The 23,625-nt window shown below is 36.3% G+C and overlaps 1 protein-coding gene across 1 annotated transcript; it reads left to right on the top strand.

The window, feature by feature from the left end:
* The first annotated feature begins 11,629 nt into the window (after positions 1–11,629).
* LOC149835742 (uncharacterized) lies at positions 11,630–14,431 on the top strand. Its single transcript, XM_090009645.1, has 8 exons — positions 11,630–11,755; positions 12,071–12,267; positions 12,363–12,511; positions 12,620–13,043; positions 13,146–13,540; positions 13,709–13,806; positions 13,900–14,023; positions 14,151–14,431. Exons 1-8 carry the CDS (start codon positions 11,630–11,632, stop codon positions 14,429–14,431), a joined length of 1,794 nt encoding a protein of 597 aa, XP_089865771.1.
* The last annotated feature ends 9,194 nt before the right edge of the window (positions 14,432–23,625 follow it).

Here is a 23,625-nt window from a genome sequence, read left to right as displayed (position 1 = left end):
TATATAATAAGCTCTCTTGGATTGGCTTTCAGGTGTATTCATTGATTCATGTTTACTCAAAATGCCTCCCTAGAATTGTATGCACACGTCCTAGGGAAGCATGCTTTTGAAGTGGGAAAATGATGAGGAAATGTGCTTCCCATTAGTGGGAAGCGTGCTTCCTATGCAATGGGAACAATGCTTCTCACTTGTTTCTCCAATCACTTCTCCCTTGCTTTCTAGTTGCAATATTGAAAATCGCAATGCCACTTATGGGCAAGAATACTAATGCACTACTAAGTCGCTCACAATAGCTCTTGAGCACACTAAAAAAAATAAATATTTTATTTATGGAATAAAATGCATAAAACATGCATTGAATAACAAATGGGGGACATCCCTCCCCCACCTTCCCCCCCCCCCCCCCCCCCCCACACACACACACACACACGTAAATTCAAAATACTAGCCGTTAGACTAAGCCTAACAGCTAGTAGCTTCTATCACTATTAAAAATAATACAAAAAACTAAAAAAAATAATTTCAAAAAAGAAAATTGAAGAAGGTAAAATTACATTAATACCCTATATACAATCTACTATGCACACACACATATATATAACACCCTCTCAAATTTATGGTGTCACAACCAAAAGTTTGCTACGGAGAAAATGAAATCTTGATGATAAAAGAGCTTTGGTGAAGAAATTTGTCAATTTATGCTCTAAAGTCATATATGGTAATCAAATTGTTTTCTTCAATAATTCTTTATGAACATAATGATGATCTATCTCTATATGCTTGGTTCTCTTATTAAATATGTGATTGCAAGCTTCTTTTGTTGTTGCAACATAATTGTGAGGGTTTTATCAAATGAACTCCCATGTCTTTTAATAATTGTTTCAACCACGAGTTTTGAAGTTGTAGTTATTATAGCACGATACTCCGCTTTGGTTGACGATAATAATACCTTATGCTAATTTTTGCATTTCTATGAAATTAGAAAGTCACTTACAAATACACAAAAACCTATGGTCATTTAGGTATCCTCCCCAATTAGAATCAATATAAGCTATTAAATTAAAAGTAGATAAGAAAAACTTTTTATTAATAGAGGTTTTGATATATCGAATGATGTGTAATACTACACCCATATGAACAAAAGTAGGTGCATGTTGGAATTGAATTGTTGTATGGACATGTATAATGTCAAGTCAAGTAATTGGCATGTCCGTGAGAGCTCCAACTAACTGTCGATAAGGCGTGGGGTTTTCTAATGGTTCCTCATCATCACTCATTATCTTGGCATTTATTATTTCTGGAGTCTCCACTCTTTTATCATCGATTATTTTTGGCCTTGCAATGATATATGAAACAAACTTAGTTTGAAACAATAAATCACTACATAGAGAAAAAGGCTACTTCAATGCTAAAAAATAACACAAATATCATTTTAATGTTCTATTGTCCACATACAATAACAAAATGATATTTTTTGCATTAGAATTCTTAAGAAATAAGGTTGTATTAGTAAAACAAGACTTGAATCCAAGTCTTATCATTAATTCACTAAATTTATCGTACCAAGGTTTTGGAGCATGCTTCAAACCATATCAAACTTTATGTTAAAAAATAACCTTAATTTTAGAAATATCCAAACTCGATGGAGCGGCCAGGTATATTTATTCATTCAAATTACCTTTCTTATTCTTAACATTCATTTAATAAATTAGCCAATTTTTAACATATACTATGGCTATCAAGGTCCTAAGTATAGTCATACGAGCCATTGGGGCAAAGGTTTCTTTATACTCTATCCCAAAATTTTGTAAGTATCCCTTGGCCACTAACTTAGCTTTGTCATCACGTTTGTTTTAACCTTATACCTCCACCTACATCGTATGGGTTTCTTTTCAAGAGGTAAATATTGAATTTTTCATGTTTTAACTTTCTCTAGAACATCTATTTCAGATTTCATGGCTTATATTTATTCAGAATATTCTTTAGCTTGAAAATGTGAATTGAGTTCTATATTGGATTGTATAAAGGCAAAACAAGCTCTTTATTTTGGTGAAAAAAATTCTTAGAAAACAATTTTTTTGTGGTTGGGAAACTCTAGTGGATTGTCTAATACTAGTAGGTTTTCGAGTTTGATTGTTCATATATTTTTTTCTAAAGCACATGGAGGTCTTAGATTTATGTCTAGAATATTGCAAACAAAGATCTTAAGATCCTTCAACACCAACCATAGTATCATTGGCATTATCAACCATAGAATCATTGCTAGTGTCAACATTAGTGCACTCATCACAAGCATTAGAATTAGTATCCTTAGACAAGAGATCAAAAAGAAAAAAGTACTTGGTTTCTTTCTTAGGCTTTTCTAAATCATAATAAGGTTCTTATTCAATAAAGCTTACATTTTTAGAAATATATAGCTTATCATTTTTGTGATCAAAACATATATATCCTTTTTTATTTTTTGCATAGCCTAAGAAAATGCAAGATATAGCATTAATAGAGAGCTTTTCAATTTTTTCATACAAAACAAAAGATTTGCATCCAAAGGTTCTTAATCTATAATAATATTGGATTATTTTAGGAAGCTTTTCAATAGGTGAAATATTTTTAAGAGAGGATGAAGGCATTCTATTAATAAGATATGTGGCGATTAACGTAGCTTTAGCTCAAAACTTGTTGAAAATATTATTTAAAACAAGTAATATTCTTGCAATTTTAATAATATGTCTGTTTTCTCTTGCAAGATCATTTTGTTGAGGCATGTGGGAATAAGATCTTTGGTGAACAATGCCATTTGAATCTAAATAGTTTTTAAACTCATTTGATACAAACTCTCCCCAAGAATCTGAATGAACATATATATATATATATATACATATATATTACTTTCAAATCTATTTTTAATAAAGTTATGAAAGTTTTTAAAAATAGCCAAAACTTCGGATTATGCCTAAGAAAGTGTATCCATGTATATATTTTGAAATTATCCACAAAAATAACATAATAAGCATAACCTCCTTTAAATATAACTAGTGCAAGATCTGAATGTATCTACTCAAGAAGTTTTGTAGACATGAAAGTTCTTTGTCCAAAAGGTAAAGTTTTCATTTTACCAAGAATAAAATCAATACAATGAAAATCTTTTTCAAATTTAAAAATGAGAAGGTTTTGGCATATTAAGATGTCCTAATCTTTTATGCCATAAATTCACATCAACATTTTGGACATTACAACAAAAAAAATATTCTTTAGTAAATGTAGAAAATCCATGACATAGAGGCCTCCTCTATGGTTTTGCCCAATTAGCTTTTCTTATTGGTGATCTTGCATACACCAACAATTTGATGATAATGTGACCATACATTCATGATCAGTTTTAAGAAACGAAAAAAAGGTTTAGGTTTAATTTTAGAATAAGTTTAACATTTAGTAGACAAAAACCTTTGTGTTTTCAAAATTTCCTATTCTCTTAACATTAGGAAAAGTGCCATCGACGATGACATAAGATACTCTTGATTCGCTATAGCATTCGGGTAGAAAAGTTTTGTTTGGGGTCATATGAAAAGATGCACCAATGGTGACATACCCAGAGGAGACGATGTATAGATAGTCACTCCCGTGAGAGGTTAAGAGCTTTTGAGCAATGGTTGGAGAGCTTCTACAAGTTGATGCAGCCACATATTTATGATAGTCATAGCATCATTGTCACCTATTTTGGATTCTTGAGAAGTCCCAACCATAACCACTTTTTCAATCTTTTTTTCTTCCCTCTTCTTCCATTTAGGGAAATAAGGCTTAATGTGCCCCTGTTATTGATAACAGACAGTATATATTTTTTACCTTCATACTCGTTACTTTGCTTTTAGAAATGAGGGGGGCTTGTACGGTCTATTATCAAATCCCAATCTAGACACGACTAGGACAAAATCACCTCCCGTCTTTGTTTGTTCAAAATTCTCTTGTCTATTCTCTTCTATAGTTAACTCTTTCAAAGTTTCTTTACTAGATGAAATGCCTTCACTATGAATAGGGATGACTTCACTTGCTCAAACTCCTGTCTAAGTTCATTAACAGATTAAAAGTATTACTCCGCTTTGTTTTTTAGAAGCTCAATATCAAGTAGATAATACGATTTTGGCTCTAGCATAGAGAGTCTATCCCGAAGTTTGGAAAAAGTTCCATAATACTCCCGAATAAACATCTCTTCTTGTTGCATAATTCATACTTTGTTTTAAAAATGACATATATGGACAATGTCTCTCAAAGAGAACATTCTCTTGAGAAAGTCTCATGCTTCATTGGCTGGTTCAAATTTAGCAAGGTTGGAACATACTGAAACATCAACACCATTGATGAGCCATAAAATGACTCATCTTCCACTCTTTCTATTTCTTTTCAAAGTCCACAACAGCCTTTGTCCTCTCATCTCTTTGAAGGTTCCATTCTCAATCTTAGTGAGCTCTTTTTCGGAACCATCAACTAACCCCCCACACGCCTCTCCCATATATATATATATATATATATATATGACGTTTCATGTAATGAGACCACATCATATAGTTGGAAGAGTTGAGCTTATAAAGAAGAAGGTTGACAACTTTGTCCTTCATGGCCATAAGAGACAAAGAGAGAAGAGAAAGAGGATGAAGGACGAAGGATGGAGTAGCTTTATGTGGCACTCTAAACAATGGTCCTTGATCACCTCAAGTCGTTACTCGAACACACCAATTCTACGAACACTTCAATCACGAGCAAACCTTCACCAAGGATCAAGAGTTGAGACTCTGATACTATGTAATGTAGTCAACTTTCAATATTGAAAATCACAATGCCACTTAGGGCAAGAACACCAATGCACAGGCACTCACAAAAACTACACTTATAAAAAGAATAAATATTGTATTGATAGAATAAAATGCATAAAACATGCATTGAATAGAAAATGGGGGAGATCCCCTATATATACAAGAATTCAAAACACTAGCTGTTAGACTAGTGTAACGGCTAGGATTACTAGTGGTAGACTAGTCTTAACGCCTAGTAGCTCCTAGCACCATTAAAAATTAAACAGGAGAATAAAAATAATAATTATAAGAAAGAAAAATAAAAAAGGTAAAAATTACATGAATACCCTAAACACACACACACACACATATATATATATATATCAAGTTGAGGCAAAGATCGGAAGAGCTGACTATAAGCTTAAGCTACCATAGGGGTAAAAATTCACCCGGTCTTTCACCGTGTGTGTATATATATAACAGTTTCCTCCTTGTTTTTTCTTAATTTTCAATCATCTTTTATGATTTTTTATATTACTATTATATTTGTATATAATGTCGTCCTTACTTTTAACATTAATTCTATATCACTTCCTAATCGTTTTCTATCTGTTTCTACTTCCAATTTTATCACTTTTTGCATTTTTTTAAATTTGCTTTCCATACGCCTCCACTTTTGCTTCACACTACTTCTAGTATCCATTTTGCATCGTGGTAATTATGGTTTGACTACTATTTTCAAGTGATTTTGACAAACTTAATTTTTTGGTAAATGCTTTCTTTTGCGAAAGTAGGAACGATTAATGTAGAGTAAGTCTAGAGGATGATTAGATGAGGAATTTAGATATTGGTCAGATGTTCTGAAATGAGGGCGCGATGGTGTTTTGCTGTTATTTATAGATTTTCTAAATTAAAAGAAGCCTAGGAGACAATTGGATGAGGACCTAGGGGATGGTCAAATGATCTGTATCTAGGCAGGTGACCCCTATTTATAGATCTTCTAAATTAAATCTTTTGAATTCAGAATTCAAGATCTAGTGTAACACGTCTAATTTTGATTGGCCATGATATCCAAAAAGAAAGCCTGCAATTATATGTAAATCTCAAAAAGATGTAGTGGATCAATCTTGTTGGCTAAACCTAAGTAAGAAAAGGATAAAGAAACGGTTGAATGAAATGTCCCTATTTGATTCATAGGGTTTGTTAGGTGAAATGTAGAATTTTTCATGCAAGTTGAACGGATAGGGTCTGAAAATGAAAAAAGAATATTCTGAAGCTTATTTTGGATGTTTTTTTTATCTCTAATGACAACCTATTCCCAGCTAGTCATTAAGCTTATCAACAAGGTAACTAGCTTGTCATTCTACAGATCTAGCTAGTGATTGAAGGGCGTTGATTGCATTCTTGATATTCAAAGACTTCTTGTTAGAACAAACCGTTTAACCTATTCTTACTTTATACTGTGATGCAGGATTCAAGTGATTTTTGAGGCTTTAGTTTGAACTTTGATGCCTGTTTTAGGTGTAAGAGCTGAAAAGATCATTTTGAAGATCAAATTTACACTTAAAGTAAGAAGTACCTGATTTTCCTCCATGGATACCATGTTTAAGGGATAACATACATAGTCTTAATTTTACAATTTCTCATTGGTCAAAATTGCATATAATTATGCAAACATTTGAGAAGATAAGAATGTTGAGTGTGTTGCATATAAGCTCAAAGAAGAAGCTTTGGCCTGGTAGGAGCACTGTTAACTAAGATTTAGCAAGGACATGCACACCCATCAAATTCCGGCAAAAAATGAAGTGATTGATGATGGTCAGATCCCATAACCATAAATATAGAAATTGTTTTTATGAAAGTGTATGCAAAGAAATTTTATTAACATTTTTTGACAATGATCTATATGAGGTGAGTTATAATAAGTGGTGAGGTTTAATGGTAGTTTATGGTAAGTTATCTGAGATAAGGTCATATTTCAATCTGTGCAGACCTTTGTAGATGTCACGAATATTGCATTCAAAGTCAAGTCTTAAATTAATAAACTGTTTGAGAGAAATCATATGTTTAGGCTTCTATTTCTGAACCAGCTCAACCAACCACACGGAATTGGGATAAATTACTTGTAGAGGGCCATTCTCATTCATTTGTCACTACAAACTGAGATTGAGGAAATGGAAATGGTTGGACTAAACAGGTTAAAGCAAATCCATATGGACCTCCTCAACCTTTTAAATGTGATGGGTGTGCTCGAAAATTGATTCAACAATTTCTTAAAGAAGACTGAACGTGATTGAGAGAGAGTACAGAAGGTGTTGGGGAAGATGATCCGATAAGGAATGTGAGGTGACCTATGGAGATAAATGCACCTCCCTATTCATGAAGAGATTGATGTATATCTTAAAAGAAGAAGAGCTTCAATGTTATAATTATACAAGATTTGGTGTACAATTAATCAAATGCTCTTGGAGTGGGAGTTTGTTGAAGTGATTTGCTTTATAAGAATTTTGAAAATAACATTATTATTATTTTTTGTTATAGTGCCATTTATTATTACTCTTACAAATTTTCAATTAGGCTGTAATGAAACTCTAAAAAAGTACAAGTCGGTGTCTCTTATGGGCATACAAGAACACAAGAATATACACAATCAAGATCAAGTATGGGTCAATACAAAAACGCAAGCTTACAAGCCCATTAGGGACTAAAACACAAGTAAAAAAATATAGGTATTATTGAGGATCAAAATGCTTGAGAAAGCATTGAATACAAGAAGGGATTAACCCCTTTATATAAGCAACGAGAAACACCAAGAGCCATTTGGAGCACCCCCAACGGCTATAATATAGCCCCCAACGTCTCTTAGATTAGGGGCATTATAAAGACAATAATGCCCTTGTCAAAAAGTAAAAAGTCAAAAATTAAGAAAACAGAAAATGTCTAAAGTGCTCCTAAAGGGCACATCATATTACATAGGTGAAATGACAAAAATACCCCTAACAGGTATTACTTATTACAAATATTTACGCACGAGGCTGGAACATATGTATTTGTGCAAGCTTAAGAAGATGCATCCACAATTGGAGAAGGGGGCATGTTACAGAGACATGCTCATCAGTAGATTTTAAAAGTTGGGCGCTTTCTTTGAAATGCAAAGATACAGGCTGGGCCAGGCTAGCCTAAGTCTTGTTTGTTCCCGAACGGGTTTGAAGAAGAAGGTAGCCCAGGCCATGCTTGATACCCGCCCCTAGCCAAAATACAAAAATCTCCTTGTCTTTTGTTTTCCAACTAGTAGCAGGAAACACTACCCCTGTTTTTTTTGTTTATTACACAGGGAAACCAGCATCAGTCGTATTGGGAAGTCCTGCCAGGTTATGGTTGTCACGTCCAATGGCGTAAAACCCTGAGGCCACTCCCCTTGCTCACCAGGGAGCTGGCTGCTTTGGCCTTCGCAAAAGATAAGCACCACGGGTATTGAACTTGCAACATCTTTCAACTTGAACGTCTTAAGTCGACCCACCTATCCAGGTGTGTGGGGTCCTTGTAGGTGGCATCTTACTATTTTTTGACTTGAACACTCATAGTAGGAAATTAAGAAGTCCAGAAGTTTCAAGAATTTGGATGTCCCTAGTGATAAGGACCTTTGTTGTGCAACGTGCATCAAGTAAAAGGATGGAATCAATCACCACATGCATCATGCATGTGTTAGATGATCTGTTGCATTGATTTTCTTCCCCATGAGCTTTCTTCTCATACGCAACGTGCATCACTTGAAAGGATGGAAAGCATCCCCACATGCATCATGCATGTGAGCTTCCATCCTATATACCTTGTTGCCTTCAACCACATGGTTGAGTTGAACTATGGTCATGCTTTATACCCTTAAACAACAAGGAATAAAGGGGTTGGAAAGTAAAGAACATCGTGCTTTATACTTTTCTTTTCTTACGAGCATCCTGTTGGACAACCAACTTGGTTACATGACTGAATTACCATGACTCAAAGAAAATTAAGAGAGTTATTCTAATAGGATTTCTTTTTCTAATTTAAAGTTCTCTTCATACAATAAAGTACTCACTTATCTAACCCTGGTTGGACTCATCATGTTCACCATCTACTGTGCTCTGGACCAGGTTGTCCACTGTTCTAACTTGTATCTGAATTCAGTGAGTTCAGTCCGATGCAACAAATCTCATTCTTGGGAAAATCTTGGGGAGGGAAACTTTCACAACATTTAAAAAAAACTGAATCTTCAGTAAAATCTTGGGAAAAGTATCGACATAAAATATAATCTATAAAAATGAAAATGTGAATAAATATAAGTAAATATAAAAATATCACAGAACTGTTTTATCTACAGTTATAACATTGCAAATTTTCAAAATAGAATATATTTGAATTATTTTTAGTATGATGTTGACTGTTGAAAATAGCATGATAAATAGTGATATTTTCAAAATATAGGTGATATTTATGACGTGGGTCAGAATTGCGAAGGTTTGTCATAAGATGCAAACTGGCTCATGACTTGGTGATTGACTCATGACACGGAGTTAAGAACAAGAAAATAAAAGCTCCAATAAGATCGGGTTCAGTGGATGTTGAAATACTAGGGCCACTTGGTCAAGAATCCAGCAACTTGGATCAAGAGCTGTGCTCCTAAAGGACTTTGGGGCAGCTGTGTCCTTATCTACCCTAAACAACTCGCACTTAGTACCTGTTAGCGTTCAAATTGACTTGAAACCTACGCATTAGAGCCTTGCCTTGTGCTGATCTGACCATCTCGCATGACTCGATGCTAGTTTTGACTTGGTAATTCCTAATTCAAATATTCAAGTGCGTGTTGTCTATTTAAGTCATAATTAAATAGCACGTTTCTACATGATCACCAGCAAATGATTTTTGAATCCTAGGCAAGCAATGTTTCTGTCTGGAGATAGCGGATTTTCCAAGTATGGTGGTTTGTCTGACTCGAGAAATGCAAATTTTTTTGAAGTTATAGTGTGTGCCAATAAACGGCCAGGAACATGCGCACCTTGGATGGGGAGGGGGGGGGGCTAGAAGAAGAGGTTCCACCCTTGATCTTAGATGATCTCTGCACCTGTGTGTTGGACAGGCTTTTCCTTTTTGGTTGCTTATTTTTTTGCTTTTTATTGTTTTGTATCCTATGCCCTTTGTTTCTGTAGCATCAACGCTAACTAGGTGAGTTCTTCTCAACTGCTTTCTGTATCTAGTTCATACTCTAAAATTGCGTTCTCTCTATGTAAAAATAAACTAAAAACAAAGACAGAATCCTACTGTTCAAGAAAATCAATGATCCACAAAGAACTCAAATAGTTGAAAACCATAAAAACTCAGCCACATTTCAACCAGATCCAGAAAATCAGGGTACTGCAACCATGCCAGAACTACAAGGTCATTAAATTTTTGGCATAGGATAGTTAGACTTGTCTCTATTTTGCATGAAACACTTTTTTGGGTTTTTTGGAGCCAAATATGCATATCAAAGGTTGAAGCAAGTGTGGAACCTCACATATTTTTAGAGGGAGTTCCAGCCCGAAATGAGGGAAAGCAGTACTCTTTTATATGAAACAAGCCTCTTTCCAACGGCGCTGAAACGAAAACCTCCTTATGGATAGGGCTGGAAGAAAAGCTGAGAAGCTGGTGGTACAACTTGTAAAGAGCTCATTCAAACTTGTAAAATAGGCTCGGCAAGCCAAACATAAACACTAGGTGTTTGGCTCAGCTCTCGTATGCTTGCAAGTTAAATCAATCAACAGGTTTAGAGATAAAATCTTATTACTTCCAGCTATGAAACAATTTATTTCTTTCTAATCCTATTACTTCAGCTCTAAAAAACTGCAATTTTTCTGTAAAGAAGCCAGTATGAGCTCTGCTGCATTTTTCTCTTGCTCATTATAAGCATGAACTCTGCTTAGCTAGCCATAAGGAGCCAAGCTTGAAGACTTCAAGTTGTCGTTGAGCTCGTTTACAAGCCCTACCATAGGATCTCACTGTCTCTGCATCCTCTAATTGCAGAAACTACAAGCTACAACTAGCAGTGCCATTAAATTTTCAATTAAATAGGGAGAACGCGAAAGTTTTATACTATAGCATAAGCTTTAAAAATTAATGGAGGCCACATGGTTTTGGATTTGCTACTCATCTCTCAGCGTGCATAAGATAAAAGGATGTTTCTTTTTTGTTTTTTGAGATAAACAAAAAGGATTTTCTGTGATATATATATATATATATATATATATATATATATATATATATATAGAGAGAGAGAGAGAGAGAGAGAGAGAGAGAGAGAGAGAGGTATGACTTTCTAAAAAAAAATCATGTTTTAGATGTATCGACGCAAGGGCACTTCGACTTTTGCTGGTGCTCCTGCGGATTGGCAGGAGCAGAGGGATTTCATGATGAATGCCCTTCATACACTGACAGAAACTGTGACGGCGCAGGAGACACAGGCAATTACTTGTGTCCATCCTGCTGAGGTTACTCCGAACCCTGGTGGCGTTACTTACGAGGGATTCCTAAAGTTGGATCCACCAACTTTCACTGAGAAGGTCGACCCAGAGGTAGTTGAGAGCTGCGTTGAGGAGACTGAGCGAGCGTTCGACATCCTACTTGTTCTCGAGGACAAGAAGACCACTTTTGGCATGTACCATCTGAAGGGCGATGCCAAGAAGTGGTGGGACACCCTGCGAAGGGTGAAGTACGCTGGAGTGGACGTGATTTTCTGGGAGGTGTTTAGGGAGGAGTTCTTGGACATCGATTTTCCCTCCTTCGCTTGGGAGAAGATGCAACAACGCTTCCTTGAGCTTACTTAGGGGAGCATGAGTTTGGTCGACTACGCCACCAAATTCAAGAGCTTGGAGCAGTACTGTCCGAACTTGTTTGCTAGTGATACAACGAGGGTGACCAAGTTCGTGCATGGACTGAAGGACCGACTTCGAGTCCACGTGATGATGAGCTAGTCTACTACTTTGGTCGATGCAATAGAGTCAGCTACAGTCCTGACGGAGGAGTGGGAGAGGTCCAGAAATAAATCTTAGAAGAAAGGTGGCAACAATGGTAACACAGCTAGTGGAACGAGGAAGAACTCGCCTGCAGGCGGGAAGGCGCATGGTGGCAAGAGGTAGCGGACCTAGGAGGGACATCAGTAGGGACGACCTTAGTAGAAGCAACAACAGGGGAAGGCCCAATTAGTATGTTGCAAGTGCAACATAAGCCATTCTCTAGGATTTTGTTCGATGTTCAAGGGGGTTTGCTACTAGTGCCAGCAGCTTGAGCACATTGCTTCATACTGTCCAAACAAGCTAGCGACTAAGGAAGGACAACATCAGCAACAACCACTGCAACAACAACAACAGGGTCAGTGTAGGACCAACGAGCGGGTCTATGCTGCTACGAACACTACACAGGATGATCAACCTGATATGATCGAAGGTATCTTCTTAGTCGTCGATCGAAGGTATCTTCTTATGCATGTGTGATGTTTGATTCGGGTGCGACCCACAATTTTATTTCTGCTTCATTTACGAATTTGCTTGAATTGGTTCCTTCTAGTCTTGATAAGGCTCTCGATGTGATGTCACCTATGGGTGCATCCTCTTCTTGCAGAAAGTACTTTTCTACAGTAAGTGTGGTGATCGAGGGGAATGAGTTGTCTGGCGACTTGGTCATACTAGATATGAATTTTTATGATGTCATTCAGGGTATGGACTGGCTGTCCGGATATAATGCTACCCTCTAGTGTTGGGGTAAGAAAGTCATTTTGGAGTGTCCTGATTTCTTTGCATTGTTATTTCATTCTACTAGACCAGCGAGCGAGGTGAAGATTGTCTTTGCATTGAAGATCTCCAAGTATCACAAGCAGGGTTACATTGTGTTCTTGGCCAGTGTGTCCGCGCAGGATAGTCAGGCGACACCCTTAGAGCAGTTAGACATTGTTCATGAGTTTTCAGATATTTTTTCAGAGGACTTGCCAGGATTGCCATCGCATAGAGATATTGAGTTCTCAATCGAGTTAGTGCTGGGTACGACACATGTTTCTCGAGCACCATATCGCATGGCACCTGCAGAGCTAGTGGAGCTAAAGAAGAAGTTGCAGGAGCTTCTTGACAAAGGCTTTATAAGGCTGAGTGTATCTCTTTGGGGTGTACTGGTCCTCTTTGTCAAGAAGAAGGATGGTTGGATGCGGCTCTGTATTGATTATTGCATACTGAACCAAGTGACGGTGAAGAACAAGTACCCCTTGCCTAGGATCGATGATTTGTTCGATCAACTGAGAAAGGCAAAGGTGTTCTCGAAGATCGACCTTCATTCTGAGTACCATCAATTGCGGATCAGGGCGGAAGATATTTCGAAGATCACGTTCAAGTCTAGATACAGGTATTATGAGTTCCTGGTGATATCTTTTCGACTCACTAATGCCCCTGCAGCATTTATGGACCTCATGAATCAGGTCTTTAGTTTGTGGCTAGATTCTTTTGTCATTGTGTTCATCGATGATATCCTTATATACTCGGAGAGCATGGAGGAGCACCGAGGGCATCTATGGATTGTATTGCAGACACTAAGAGAACATCAACTTTATGCTAACTTCTGGCTTGATAGGGTGATATTTTGTGGTCACGTGATTTCTGTGAAGGGCGTGGAGGTCGATCCAGCCAAGGTGGAGGCTATATTGTTAAGAGAGCAACCGAAGACGGTGTCTGATATCAGGAGTGTCTTGGGATTGGCAGGTTATTACCGTCAATTTATCTAGGATTTCTCGCATATAGCTACCTCGATGACTCGACTATTGCAGAAGATGGTGAAGTTTGATTGGTCACCTCGGTGTGAGGGAAGCTTTCAGGAGCTGAAGAGGAGGTTGACTACGACCCCGATTTTGATGTTGTCTTTTGGGACAGGTGGATTCGTAGTGTACAACGATGCTTCAGGGACCAGACTGGACTGTGTCCTTATGCAACATGACAAGGTTATCACGTATGCTTCTCCGCAGCTGAAGGTGCATGAAAAAAATTACCCCACGCATGACTTGGAGTTAGCGGCAATGGTCTTCGTGTTGAAGATCTGACGCCACTACCTTTATGAGGAGCAGTTTGAGGTCATGTCTGATCACAAGAGCCTCAAGTACATATTCACTCAGCGGGATTTAAATTTGAGACAACGTAGGTGGTTGGAGTTCCTGAAGGACTACGACTTTTCCATCACTTACCATCCTGGTAAGACGAATGTAGTGGCCAATGCGCTTAGCAGGAAGGCGTCAGTCATGACAGCCAATTTGATAGGGCATAGTTGGGATCTGATCGAGGAGTTTGTCAGATGGCAACCTTTTTTTGGATGACTCAGGACGTATCCTTTGTGCTGGGATGCATGCACGATCAGAGATCATAAATCAGATTGAAGAGCTTCAATCAGCCAATCCAAATTTTGAGAGGTTATGCGTGAGTGCCCAGAAGCCAGATGCACAGTTTCGTCGAGAGGAGGACAGGGCCATCATATTCAGAGCCAGATGGTGGGTCCTGAAGGCATTGCGGGAGGAGCTGATGAGTGAGGCCCACAAGTCTAGATATTCTATTTACCCTGGTTTCACAAAGATGTTCAAAGATCTTCAGAGGACTTATTGGTAGAATGGGATGAAGCAGGACATCGTCGAGTTTGTGTCTCGGTGCCTCACCTGCTAGCATGTGAAGATCGAGTACCGGAGACTTGGTGGATTTCTGCAGCCGTTAGATATCCCAGAGTAGAAGTGGGACGATATATCCATGGATTTTGTTGTAGGGTTGACAAAGACCCGATGACAGTGTGATGCCATCTGGTTGATAGTGGATCATTTAACGAAGAGTGCCCACTTTTTGCCAATCCGGATCAGTCAGAGCTTAGAGAGCCTAGCAGACCTATACATGGATGAGATCGTTAGACTTCACAGAGTGCCATATTCGACAGTGTCAGATTGAGATCCTCGTTTTATGTCTCGATTCTGGTGCCAGCTTCATAAGGCTTTAGGCACTACGTTGAAGTTGAGCACAACTTTCCATCTATAGACGGACGGACAGACGAAGCATACGATCTAGACACTCAAGAACATATTAAGAGCGATTGTTTTGGATTGGGCAGGAGACTGAGACAAGCATGTGAAGCTTGCAGAGTTCTCGTACAACAACAACTATCATGCAAATATTAGTATGGCTCCGTACAAAGCCCTATATGGCCGACCATGCCGATCCTCTGTATGCTGGGATGATGTTAGAGTGAGAGCAGTGGAGTCTCTTGAGATCATCCAACACTATGCGGACCAGGTGCATTTGATCCAACAACGCAGAGCAGGGAGAAGAGCTAGCTATGCCGATCTGCGACATAGAATCTGCGGCATAGAGAGCTCAGTTTTGAGGTAGGCGATCACGTGTTCGTGCGGATCTCTCCTACAAAGAGTGTCTTCCAGTTTGAAAAGAAGAAAAAGTTGAGTCCTCGGTATGTGGGACTCTTTGAGATCCTTGAGCGGGTTAGGGAGATCGCGTACCATGTAGCACTTCCTCCTTAGTTATCGCAGACACAATGTGTTTTATGTCTTGATGATGAGAAAGTATGTACCTGACCCCTCACATGTGATTCACTATGAGGCGATCGGGGTACAACCTGACTTGACGACACAGGAGATGCCAGTAGAGATTGTGGATCGTTAGGAGAAGACACTGCGGAGTAGGACGATTATGTTCTTGAAGGTGCGCTGGCAGCATCACGGACTATATGAGTGCACTTGGAAGCCTGAGGTGGATATGCATCAACATTATCTGCACCTATTCGGTATGTTCTAATTTCGTGGACAAAATTCTTTTAAGGGGATAGGGATATAATATCGCATTTTTTTTACACTTAGTTAAATTTGAGATTTTAGAAAATTTAGCTAAGTATAGAAGAAAAATTGGTAGATTCTTGATTTTTGGCTGATGTTTTTGAGTCTGGGCTTGGCCAAGGTCTCATTGCCAAAGCCTATACGAGCCACTTAAAATGTGAGAATGAGTTTTATTTTTAACCTTTAAATTCAAAAGAAATTTGAGCAAAATTCTGGTTATTTTCGAATAAATTTCAGAGGTAAAATTTAAGTTATATATCGTTGGATGCATTGCCAATTTTTTAGCGTAACGGTATTTTACTTTTCCAGATTTGCGCTACGGTTGGCTCAAAAATCGCATTTTTTTGAAAAAAGAGCAGTTTGTCGGTTTGGGTCCGGATTTGGATCAGACTGGATCTACTAGTTTTGATCCAAATTAATATAGATCTGGACTCTATCCAAGACCCAAATTAATCTGGATTTGATCTATCCCAAAACCCATTTGGATTTGGTCAGATCCAGATCTAAATCCTTGCCCAACAAAATTTTTGACTTTAAATTCATTAGATACCTTTAAATTGAAGTTAATTAATGTTAAGAAGTATCCCAAGTTAATATAGTAACTTGGAAGCTTCTGAAAATTTATTTATTATTAATATTTAATAATTAATTAATTAATTAATTTTAATTAATTCTAAAATTTATTTTTTATGGTTGTTTAGGACTCCTTTATAGAAGACTTATACATGCCTAAGAAGGTTTGAGAAAAGACTTTTAAAAATTGGAAACTTTGAAAAGTCAACTTAAAGGAATTTTAAAATTTTTGAAAATAAGGGTGAGTCCCCCCCCAAAAAAAACTCTCTATGTCCAGCCCATCTAGAAGGGTGGTGTAAGTTTTATGAAATAGATTTTTAAAACAATATTTTTAATAAAAACAGTGTGAAAGTCAGACACCAAATAATAAAAACCAGCTCGCACGAGTGGTGAAGTCCGGGTCGATCTCAAGGAATAGGAGAAACACTTTATATTCCACAGAAATTAAGCTACTCTTTATTGTCAAAATAAAATGAATTAATTAAATAATTAAACTAAGAGTATGCCCCTTTTTGGAGGACTTAAATAAATAAATAAATAAATAAATAGTTTTATTATAGAACCAATGAATTAAATAAATAAAATAAAATAACTTCTAATCTAAAATAAAGAAGAAAAGTCTTTAGTGCTTGAGCTTCTTGTCCCTTGATTGTCTTTTTCAGTTTTCTTATTTCTTTAGGGCTCCCTGAGGGGCCTTTTGAGGGGACCATTTTGGTACCTCAGAGGGCTCATTTTGGAGCTTATTGTACAATCAAGCGATTCCTTGCAAAACACAAACACAAAACAAGAACAAAACGGTGAAAAATTAGATGAAAATTCAAGGTTAGTTTGAAAAAAAATCACAAAAACAAGAATCTAACCACTAAGAACAAACTAACTATATGTAATTACTATGAACTAACATGAACAAACTAAACACTAAATGACAAAATAGTAAAACAAACCAACTAACAAGAACTAATGTGTAACAACTAAGAATCAATTTAACTAAAAACACAAGAAACTAGACTAACCGAAAATCAAGAACTGACTAAACTAACTATTAACGAATAACTAATTAACAAGAATAAGAAACAAACTAACAATTTAACTAAATTAAAACAAGAAGATGCTAACTAATCAATAACTCGTAAATCCAATTTAACTAAAAAATGGAATTGACTAATTAAAAACATGAAATTTAACTAAACCTACTCTTGTAAATTAATTGAACTAAGCAACGAGTATCTAACCGACTGATATCAATTTAAACTAACTATTTAATCTACCTAATCTAATAAATTATGTAACTACAGATGAAAACAAGAACTCGACAACTATGCATTAATTAACGACTATGCAAGGTAAAGGAAAATCAACTCTATATTAAAACTAAAACTAACTACGTATCTCAGGTTAAAACTAATTAACTAAATAAATCTGGAACTAACTTTTAAGGTGTAGCACTATGTTTGCATCAAAATTAACATTAGCTAATTATTTCAAGAGAGACGATAACTGAGAAAAACAAAATTTTGGCTAATTATTTAACTCAACTAATTCTCTAACAACTAGCTAATTTAATCTAATGAAATTAAAACTAAGTGCTACTGATCTACGTAACGTGCCACCAGAAATAAAATGTGAAATTAAAATAACTAATTATCAAGAATAACTCCAAACTATCTAAATCGGCTAATTAATCTATTTAATGACAAAATGATATTTGAACGAAAACATGATTTTCTAATTTAAATACTACAAATTAATTTTTGGAAGTAAATAATAATTTAACTAACCAATAAAGATAGTAAATAAAACTATTTATTCGATTGAAATAATAAAAATTAAAGTAACTAATCTATTTATTTACCGATTTCTAATTTAAGCTATTAATTAAATAAAACAAACTAAAGTAATTAACAAAAATCATGAACACAAATTAAGCATTGAATAAACTAAACTAATATTGAAAAATAATTAGAAAATACTTGGATCTAATTATGACAATTAAAAAAAGAATTAAAAAGATTATAAAATACTCTATGTGAAAACTATCAATTTGAATAAAATATTCTTATTCTATGCATAAATCAAGAAAATTGACTAAACAAAACTATTTTATATTTTTAGATGATAAAAAATATGATTAATCTAAACTAAATGTGATGAATATGCCATGAATAAACAAAAATTACATGATGATATGATGTATGCTATGCGAAAACTAAAACTACGAAACTACGATGAAACGGGAGAGAAGAAGCAAATCGTGTGATTTACCTCCGATGAAGAGGTTGAGAAGAAGATGGCTTTTCCTTGAGCTGCACGTGCCTCCGTTGACGAAGGCAAAAAGAACCGGCATAGAAAAACATTAGAAGCAAGATGAATCAAAGGGAGAAAGGAAGAGATCAGGGGAGAATCGGTTGGGAGCAAAGAGGAGGAAGAGAAGAGAAGAGAAGAGAAGAGAAGAGGTCTGCAGAAAAAAAAAATGTGGGCTGCAACTTGAAAATTATTACAACAACAACAACAACTACGCCTTCATCCCAAAACAATTGGGGTCAGCGATATGAACCAAAAAAGAAATTCATTTTGGGTCTTCCACATGAATCCTTTTCCTCCAATCATTTCTATCCAACGCCATGTCCTCGGTGAGGTTCAAAGCATTCATATCCTTTCCTATCATCTCCATCCAAGTCTTCCTAGGCCTACCCCGACCTCTTTTAACTAATATATTTTCCCATTTCTCCAACCTTCTAACTGGAGCATCATTAGGCCTTCGCCGAATATGTCCAAACCACCGTAAACGATTCTCTCGCATCTTATTTTCAATGGGTGCAACACCTACCTTCTTACGTATCTCTTCGTTCTGAATCTTATCTTTTATTGTATTTCCACACATCCATCTAAGCATCCGCATCTCAGCTACACTCATTTTTTGAATATGATGTCTCTTGGCAGCCCAACATTCCGTACCATATAGTAAAGCGGGTCTAATAGTCGTCCTATAAAACTTTCCCTTCAACCGCAATGGCATTCTACGATCGCACAGCACTCCAGTAGCACTTTTCCATTTCATCCACCCAACCTTTATCCTATGATTTACATCTCCATCAATTTCTCCATACTTTTGAATGATGGATCCCAAATATTTGAAATAATCATTCACCGGTATATCTTGCTCACCAAGCTTCACTACACTTCCATCACTACTTCGTTGCTTACTAAACCGACATTCCATATATTCAGTCTTACTCTTACTCAACTTAAAACCTCTAGCTTCCAATGTCTGTCTCCATAATTCTAACTTAGCATTAACCCCAGCTCTAGACTCATCAATCAAAACAATATCATCAGCAAACAACATACACCACGGTACATTTTCTTGAATTGATCTCGTAAGCTCATCCATCACTATCGCAAATAGGAAAGGGCTTAAAGCAGATCCTTGATGTAACCCAACCGTTATCGGGAAATTGGTTGTCACCCCTCCACAAGTGCGGACATTGGTTACTACTCCTTCATACATATCTTTAATTATACTAATGTACTTGAGAGAAACACCTTTCTTCATCATTGTCCACCAGAGAACGTCCCTAGGTACTCTATCGTATGCCTTCTCTAAATCAATAAAAACCATATGCAAATCTTTGTTCCTCTCTCTATATCTTTCAATAAGTTGTCTAAGAAGATGTATAGCTTCCATAGTTGATCTTCTAGGCATAAAACCAAATTGATTCTCCGATATCATGACAACCTTCCTCAACCTAGACTCAATCACCCTCTCCCAAAGTTTCATAGTATGACTCATGAGTTTTATACCACGATAGTTTGTGCAATCTTGTATATCACCCTTATTCTTATATAAAGGCACCAAAGTACTCTTCCTCCACTCATTAGGCATCTTATTTGTTCGCCAAATCAAGTTAAAAAGATTTGTCAACCATTCTAAACCTTTCTCTCCCAAGCATTTCCAAGCCTCGATAGGTATACCATCTGGGCCAACTGCCCTTCTCGATTTCATTTTCTTCAAAGCCTCTGCAATTTCTTTCTTTTGAATCTTGCGCATGAAGTCACGATTTATCTCATGAAAAGGAATGGAGAAGTCTCCAAGATCTTGAGCATGACTATCATTAAATAGCTTATCAAAATAATCTTTCCATCTCTCCTTAATTTCCTCATCTTTGACTAAAACCCTTTGCGTTTCATCTTTGATACATCTAACCATACTTGAAAATTATTATTTATACTAAATATTAGGTTAAAACATGATTTTCTATGGAAGTCCATTTTTTTTTAAAATTCTAAAACAAGTCTTCCTCATAAACATGTTTTTCAAAATAAGTTTTTTAAACTAATTAAAATTAGTAAATACACTCCTAATCTAATTAGGCCATGAATTAGAAAAAATCCAAACTAACTAAAACACTAAAAAATGTAGGGCAGGTTTTAAAATGTGTGATTTTTTGATATTTTTAATTTCAATGTGGTTTCTTGAAGATAAAGATAAGAATGGGTTTTTAATACGATTCTTCTATGGATCATGCATAAAATAATATGAAAAAAATGCAAAAATATATGCATGATCAAAGGGGTTGGAGAAGGGGGCGTCACCCCCTCTTGGCCTATTTAAACCTCAAAAAAAAAAAAAAAGCGAAAGAAAGAGAAAGAAAAGGAAAAGAGGAAAAAGAGGAAAAGAGAGGAAGAGGAAGAAGAATGGAGCTTCTTCTCCAACCATCCAACATTTTTCATAATTATTTTCTTGTTATTTTTTGATCTAGGATCAAGGTACGGGTTCCCTCTCTTGATTCAAGTGAAAAATTGAATATAGATTGGATTTCCATACAATATTTTGGTGGAAATCCATGGAAAAAGAGTAAATCTAAATGTTTACTCTAAAATACATGGATGAGGATTTATGGATCCTCTTTTTTGAATGTATTTTCGATTTTATATATCTTACAAAAAAATAAAATTTTGTACGTCTATTCTCATGCTAAAACTGAATTTAGTTCATGATAAATATAGTTTGTTATATGCTTGTTTTATGATAATTTTGATCTTTCATGAAATTCCTATCAAAAGAGCATTTGGACGTTGGATCATTGTAAAAGTAAAATTATGTTTATGCATGCATATCAATTTGAGAAATCAGAATATGCAGGTGTTCTTGATTGGTGAATAAGTACATGCATGCTCAACTAGTAGAATCATGTCTATTTAAGAGATGAAAGTTGTAGATTTATTCATGCTGAATATGCATATGCATGTGAGTTTCATAGCATGTTTTTTTTCTACATATGTAAAATATATTTCATAGGCATGTGCTGGCCTATTTGTAGCAGGCCTGGTTAGTGTTGCAGGGCCCAGCTGAGTGGGCTCGGCAGGGCAACCGACTGGCGAAGTGGGGCTATAGGGAAGGCTTGGTCAGCAGGCCAGCCGAGTGCAGCTCAGCCAGCTAGGCATGACCAGACCTGGGCACGCCCTGCCAGGCTGCAGGCCCAGCTGAATCCATTCAGCTGGCCCGAACTGGCGCACCTTTGGAGCCCAATCGAGTGGCTTGACTAGGCAGCCTTGAGATAAAAAAAGAGGGAACATTTTAGAAAAAAAATTATTCTATTTTATTATGATATGCAATTGTGGCACCAGCCGACCCACTATCAACTGGGTTGGCTGGGCAAGCCTAGTAACCGTGGGCCCAGCCAGTCGGCTGGGCAAGTGCTGGCCTGGTAGCACTTGCCAGGCCTAGTTCCCATTTAGTTCTACAGAAATATATATATATATATATAATATGTTAACTATATAGCCAGACTGTGCAGGCTAAATGGACAAACTTAGGCATGAAAAGAAAACTTTGTTTCGTACACGCTACTATTCTGTTTTACCTGTGTTACCTATGCTTAAGTTCTAAATGTCAAGTGTATGTATGTGTCGCATGTTGGTGGCATAAGTGCTTAAAACATTATATGTTATGTCATGAGTGTTGACATATGACCAGAATGCATGTATTTACAAATTAGGCATACATATTCTGGCTTGCATAATCCTGTATCACAAATTGCTGCATGACTTGGGGTCACGCACAACACCACATACGGGCAGAATGTTTATGGTATAAACAAAGGCACGTGTAGGTTTGAATGAAATGCATGAAACAAACATGCACATACAAGATGTGCATTTCTAAGCCTATGTTCACATGCATATGGGATTTCTCACGTGCTTTGACTTGATGTGACATGCTTAAGCAATATGTTATTATAAAGTTATTTCAAATGCACGTGCATATATGAAATTGATATGTGTTTCACATGTACGTAAATACATGAATGTTCACATATTTTAATTGAGATGATTCATGAACGAAAGCATGTATGTGTAATGGTTACATGAAAGCACATGCATATGAATAGTGAATACTTGCATATGAATGTTGTAGTTCATGCACATTATTAAATTGACATATATGAATGTGCATTTGAAAGCATGTGACATCATTGTTGTTACCCTTCAACCAAATATTGAGGTTCTTCTCCTGGCCACGGTTTTATAGAGAATCCACCACTTTACCCAGGGGTGGTGTGTAGACACAACTGTTATTTTGGTATACTAAGAAAGTGACACTTGTGGATGTGGAGGTCCTTAGTGTCCCGATATTAGATGTGTAGGTCTAATGTTTCGAAGGCTGTTTCGGTCGAGGGTTAAGTTTGAAACTCAGTAATAAAATATAACTTGTGTGATAAGTTACCCTGGGGACCTAACTTGACCTCAAAAAATTTTACCCGTTTGGAGTATCCGCGGGCAACAGTAATAAAAAGAGGAACTTAAATTGTGTGCATTTAATAGAAACATGCATATGCAAAGAAAACTCTGATAAAAGATAATAATTTATTCATGCATGTGCATAGAAATCATGCATATTCCTGCTATGCATTAGATCATGCATATTTACTTCTTCCCTTAGTTGTTATATATTGGTGAATGTATGATGTTTGTTCCCTAATGCATGTTAAATGTTTTATTACTTAAGTTGTGGTCCCTGTTGTTTATTAAATTGTTCTCTCATGCTTAATAATTTTTTTATATTGCATGAATAGTCAATTGAATTATGAATTTGTCATAACTGCATCCCTCTCAAATATTGTTTGAATTTTATTTATATTCTTTTTACTTATTTGTTTTATTAGAGATATTCGTACACAAAATTTTTTGGATTCTGACACCCTTACTTTTGTATTTTTTGCAGCCTTAGAGACCCAGTGAGGTGACTTACTTTTGAGAGGAGCTACGAGAAGACTACACGACTGCTTGGCAGATTCTTTTGACGTCACTTTTCTTTCTGCTTTATGTATATTTTATTTTCTTATGTTTCAGACTATATGCACTTTATTAAATAAAGTTTGGTTTTGTTTGAAAGAT

This window comes from Nuphar pumila, chromosome 6 (assembly GCF_984573655.1).
Source record: "Nuphar pumila chromosome 6, dmNupPumi1.hap1.1, whole genome shotgun sequence".
NCBI classification, from domain to species: domain Eukaryota; kingdom Viridiplantae; phylum Streptophyta; class Magnoliopsida; order Nymphaeales; family Nymphaeaceae; genus Nuphar; species Nuphar pumila.
The sequence above is the reverse complement of the archived record's forward strand: the minus strand, read 5'-3'. Positions and strand labels throughout refer to the sequence as shown.

Excerpts from the sequence above, each read along its gene's own strand:
- LOC149835742 (XM_090009645.1), top strand. The coding sequence starts at position 11,630 with ATGAGTTTGGTCGACTACGCCACCAAATTCAAGAGCTTGGAGCAGTAC. Across the intron at positions 11,756-12,070 it reads AGGACCGACTTCGAGTCCAC|TGCCAGCAGCTTGAGCACAT; the intron begins GTGATGATGAGC and ends GTTTGCTACTAG. Across the intron at positions 13,807-13,899 it reads ATGCTTCTCCGCAGCTGAAG|TTTGAGGTCATGTCTGATCA; the intron begins GTGCATGAAAAA and ends TATGAGGAGCAG.